At 43.0% G+C, this 5,376-nt stretch overlaps 1 protein-coding gene across 1 annotated transcript in view; it reads left to right on the top strand.

Moving 5' to 3' along the window:
- The window catches only part of SNX4 (sorting nexin 4), a 47,771-nt gene that overhangs the window by 23,274 nt on the left and 19,121 nt on the right, over window positions 1-5,376 (top strand). The window contains exon 7 of the mRNA XM_019554190.1: window positions 4,316-4,388. Within this exon, the coding sequence (XP_019409735.1) occupies window positions 4,316-4,388 (73 nt within the window). The remainder of the gene's footprint in view (window positions 1-4,315; window positions 4,389-5,376) is intronic.

Here is a 5,376-nt window from a genome sequence, read left to right as displayed (position 1 = left end):
GCTACTGGCTTGGATGGCAGTATGTTCTGTATACTTGGCATACATTCAGGAATGAAAAATAAACCATGCAGTGGAAACTTCGTTAATGAATTTCCAATAAAGGACAGTAGAAAACACCCAAAAATGGTGTTTCTGTGAAGAGCAGGGAATTCCTCACCTGAATATCTTTTTTTTTTTTAAAGATAGTGATTCATGTTTGCAAAAGTGGAATAAAGACCTAGTCTTCAGACCATGATCAGCTGTGCCACAATGTGTTGCACAGCTCATTCACTCTACTGATGTCTACCAGCATTGCCAGAGCTGTTGTCCCTGCCCTTCCTGGGGCTTCAGGTACCTGATCCCACAGGGAAAATGGCTATGGGTGCTATCTGATTTGGGGCATGAATCTGAAAGTGGGGGGAAACCCTCTGCTTCAGGCATGCTTGTGTCAAGGCACAAGGGAATCTCCTTGCAGGAGATTCCTGCGGAGAGGCCTGGGAGGGGGGGAACTCTCATTGGGGATTTCCCCCTCCATGTTTGCAGACTGGGCATGGCAGCATGATAAACATGCTGTGGGGATCCTTCTGCATGGGATTCCCCCAGCATATGTCTGTATGTATGGAGGGGGAACTACAGGGGTTCTTCCCTCTGTATTTGCCTACTGTGCCCCTTTCCTGATGGGTCCAGCTTGGATCCAGTGGCTCCTTGAGCCACTGATTCCTGCTCAATCTGTTTTTTCTTGGGGGAGAAATAGTTTACAGTGTAATTTCATAATGCATGTCAAGTTCCTTTTCCTATTTTGGGGGCAGAGGCGAGGGGTATTGGGCAGGCTGCTTAATCTTTAGTTAGTTGTTGGTTTCTTCTGGGTTTTTTAAATACCTGAAATACTTTGGCCGTTAATGTCTGCAGTTTTCTAATTCAGTGCCCTTGCAGATGCTTATCAGAATGTGAATTAAAAGGATGGCCATCTATACCCCACTGTAGACCAGTGATGATAATTGTTCTTTAGTTATAGTTTCTCTGCTAGTTATGAAAGATGCTACACATTTAACTGATAATGTAGAAGACGCTCCTTTTAGACATGGCAAGGTTATGGAAATGCAAGTGTCTTTACAGAAGATGTCATGAGAAGCAATTTTCTGTGGGTAGTCATTTTGATGCATTTTGGGGTGGGGGAGTTGTTAATTCTAGCTTTTAAATTCTTCAGTAGAAAACTAAGTTATCTGACTGTTTTTAGCAGAACCTGCTGTGTGAAAATCAGGCTACTTGAGCATCCTTGCAGATGCTTAAATTCACTTGATTAGAAACTTAGCTGTAAGTATCCATTTGAGGGGGGGGAAAATTCTGGACATGCTTTTTTCCATGCTAATTATAATTGACAGATCATTCAGTGGTTTGTGTTCTATTCCTAGTTTTTATTCTTGGTGGAATAAATGCCCATGTACTGCATAAGGCGGCAAAATAGGGAAACTTGGCCTTTGATATCTGTCTTTCACTGCTGAACTGCACCAAAATAAATATTCATCTTTAGAGATGGTATAGCAAGTCATTGAACTTGTCTATGCCTGGAAGCAGCCATTAGGGGGCTGTTCTGACATTTTTTAGAGTTCTTGAGATGCCTGGATATAAGGCCCCACATATTGGCATTGGCAGGGGCTGCTCATGATGAACAATTTTAACCGATAATTGAAGAATAAAGTAGCAAAATGGTCAAATAGAGGCATGACACAGGAGGTGAAAATTCACTGGCATGTTTGGTCCAATTCCACCAGAAAATGTGATCAGTAGGAATGAATTGCATAAGCAGGGTTAGACTTTCTGATGGCTCCTGTATAAGGATTATGCGATATTAAGTGCACAACTGCTCTGAGTTCACTATTTTATATATACATACATAAAAAAACCTCCCCCAGCAGTCCCTAGTATAGGGTACTTGGCATTGAATTTGCCTTGGTGACTAATAATTTTGAACTTTTTGTTATCTTTTTATTGCAACAACAAATATTTATTTTTCATTACATGAGAACTTTACAAAGGAAACATTACAGATCATAATACATATACATTATATTGCTCCTTGATGGCAAATAAGCTGCAAACCAGCTTCAGCATCCCTGAGAACTTCTCATGTTCCAAGCCCATAAAAGAGGGCAGAGGGATACCAACTGCTCCTGGACACTTCCAGTTTTGTGTTGGGTGTTAATGCCTAGTTCTTGATATTGGTGTCTGAAACTTGGCTTGCATAAGATCTGCTGCCCTCTTATTGGGGCATTTGAAGGCTCTGAGAGCTGTTCTCAGTTGGCACAGATTGAATCCACCTTCTCTAGGTGGATCTACTGTTCTTCTGTTCTATTTTTTCTTTCCCCAGCAGGTGCTTGGAGCAGGACGCAGGTTTCTTTGGTTGAGAGAGAAGTAATTGAAATTCATCCCACTCTTTCAGTCCCTGTCAAGCTGGACAAGTTTGTTACCCTCTGCCAGCAGGAGCCAGAGCTCACCCAGCCCTGTTCAGTCTGGTTTCAAAAGGAGAGTCTGTTTGTCAGCCAGACCCTACTACCCTTCACAGAGTTCTCTTGAAACACTCTGCTTCGGGCCTAACTGCCCTACATGTTCCATCCTGCTTGCTAGGATAAAGTTTACTCCCCCTTGACCTTGGTGGTAAACCCAACATGGCTGCCTGCCAGCCACCACCATTTCCCCACCAAGCATGTTCAAGTGTGCCTCACTGACTTGCCTGAAATGGATGCAGTTTGAAAAGTTCCCTCCCTCAATACAGCAGGGTTTTGGTTGCACACTTCTTTTTTTTCTGGTATATGCTGTGGTTCCCAACCTTTTTAAACTGTGGACCAGCATACTGCAGACTGGAAGTGCCCAGCATACCATGGACTGGCAGTCAACCCATTTTTATACAGAGTATAGAAAAGGGTTGGCTGCTGGTCTGCGGTATGCCAGTTGCTTCCAGTCCAGCAGCCAGTCCTTCACAGGCTGGTACCAGCCTGTGGCCCAGGGGTTGGGCAGTCGCGCCGGGAGCGAGGGGGCCTGTCCCCCTGGCAGGCGCCGCCCCCCCCCCCGGAAGGGGGGGAACTTCTGGTGCATGTCATCTTCTGAGCTATGCTTTTCATAGTCTGGTACAGTAGCCTCCAACTCAAATGGTAGACTCACCTTGTTTGGCTGTGTCATTCTCCTTCCAATGTCTTTCAAAAACATCATTATAATGTAGCTGTAGTCTGCAAAAGACTGTTTTGGGAATACTAGAGTCTGGTATGCGTCCAACATAGCATATCGTCTCTCTTTTTTCAGCACCTTTGGATCGCCCAATGGTTGTCAAACTTCCTAGTGTCACAGAACTCTTTTGTATTGCTGCTGCTACAGCCGCAGGACCTCTACTTCCTATGCTAAAGAGCTGACTCGGAGCCCATTGACCCAGTCTGGCAATGGCAGCCCGTTGCCCACAGAACCCCTGATTTGACATGTGGAACCCTGTGGTTTCACAGAACACGACTTCAAACCCACTGTCAAGTTTGAGGGGGTTGGTTGTTTTGGTGTGCTTTTGTTATCAACAGAAACTCCTTTACCATCTTCATTGAGGCATCACTGATTTGAAGGAAAGGAAAAGGGCCTGCCATGCGCTTCACTGGGTCAGTTGCGGGTAGGCAACCTCTGGCGCACATGTCAGTGTGGCGTACACGCAAGCATTTTGCTTGGTGCGCACCCCTCGGGGAAGGGGCTGGGGTTGTACTGCGGCAACAAGGATCAGGCTCCTTTTAATGTTCACCTCTGGCACGCCAACATCTTACAAATAGAGGTTGCGAGTGTTTTTGTCACTCTGCCCAAAAACACTGCCAACCCCTGGTGTAGATAATATCCTATATTGTTGTATAAACTAGTATTTTTTGGCTTCAGAAGAATTTTAAAGACTTTTCATTAGTAAGCATAAAAATCTGTTCAGCGGAATTGTATATTTAATGGCAGGTATGAAATATTATATGAGAAGTCTTTTCTGAATCTTTAAAGCATAAGTGCTATAAAGAAAGAAATATAAACTACAGTTTTTCAGTGTCTTTCTTAAATAAGTCATGAGTTAATCCTAACCTTCTTGTATAAAAGCACAGTAGGTTTGGGGGTTGGTTTTTTTTTTTTTTTTTCCCCATGGTTGCAGTTATTTGTTTAAACAGGAGTTGGACTCTACAGTCACCTCTCTAGGAATCCTCGGCTAATTCTCCTTCTGACATAAGTCAGGCTCAGTGTCACCAGCTATTGTGTTGTGGCTCTCTCTTAGAATTTGTGAAAGCTTGCTTTCATGATTGCTAATGATGTACTATCTGTTTCCTTCTCCCAGGAGATTTACTGAGCTAAAACACTACAGCGATGAACTGCAGTCTGTCATATCACACCTTCTGCGAGTCAGAGCTGTAAGTATTTCCCATGTGTGTCCTGACAAATGGTATAATATATTTATAAGGCAGCATTTCTTGCTTAATCAAGAGAGAACTGGTGTATATATTCTTCACTTGAAATTGAGTGCCCAGGTTTTGGCAGTGGGAAGTTGTTTTTATAAAACACATTTGTAGGGAAAAGGTGTTTTTAAGTGTTTCCTGGAGTGTAAAGCAGTGTGAAATGTTTGGCTGCAATATTGTATTTGGGCTGACTCTAGTCACGGTTTGATCATGATTGGAAAAAGATAACTTTTTTGTATCACTACTTCCTAGCTAAATGCTACATGTCTCTTCAAAGTTTTATCTCAAAAAGCTGTTGCCTGATTTTATTTTATTCTATTTTATTTTTTTTTTTAATGCAAGGTTGTGGAATAGTTTTACTTTGCACTGGCCAGCAGGATGGAAATTTAAAAGCCTCATGAAAGTCACTTGAGGAACTGGGGTTAGGAGTAGATGACGCTCTGTGGGACAGTAGATTCTTGGGGCTCAAAGTTGAGGAGTCAGTGCCAGTCCTTTAAATAAGTCGAGATGTATAATGAAGAAAAATGTATCTAGACCCACTTATGCTGCAGATTTTGATGGAAAGTACAATAAAAAGGGGCATATTACTCAGTGATTATTGAAGTGTTAGAGCAGTGGGGGGGGTTTTTCCTCAACCTGTGGTCCCTGGGGTCTGTAGACTGTCTAAGGGGTCTGTAAAAGATGACTATGATCAATCAAAAGCATGTTAGTACCCACACTTACAACTCAAAGGAGTCTGCACCTCTTCAAAATTTTCAAAGGGGGTCACACCGCCATTTGAAAAATGTTCAGGGGTCGGCAAATAAATTTAAAAAAAAAAAAAAGTTGAAAACTGATGGTGTAGAGTATGTCACTTGAAGTATGAGCCAGATGTACAGAAGGAGAGAAGGACAGGAGAGCACTGCTGCTTTTTTTGCTGCGGGGGGGGGGAAAAAGGGAGCCA

Source organism: Crocodylus porosus, unplaced genomic scaffold (genome assembly GCF_001723895.1).
Source record: "Crocodylus porosus isolate Cpor-Errol unplaced genomic scaffold, CroPor_comp1, whole genome shotgun sequence".
Taxonomy (NCBI): Eukaryota; Metazoa; Chordata; order Crocodylia; family Crocodylidae; genus Crocodylus; species Crocodylus porosus.
The sequence above is the reverse complement of the archived record's forward strand: the minus strand, read 5'-3'. Positions and strand labels throughout refer to the sequence as shown.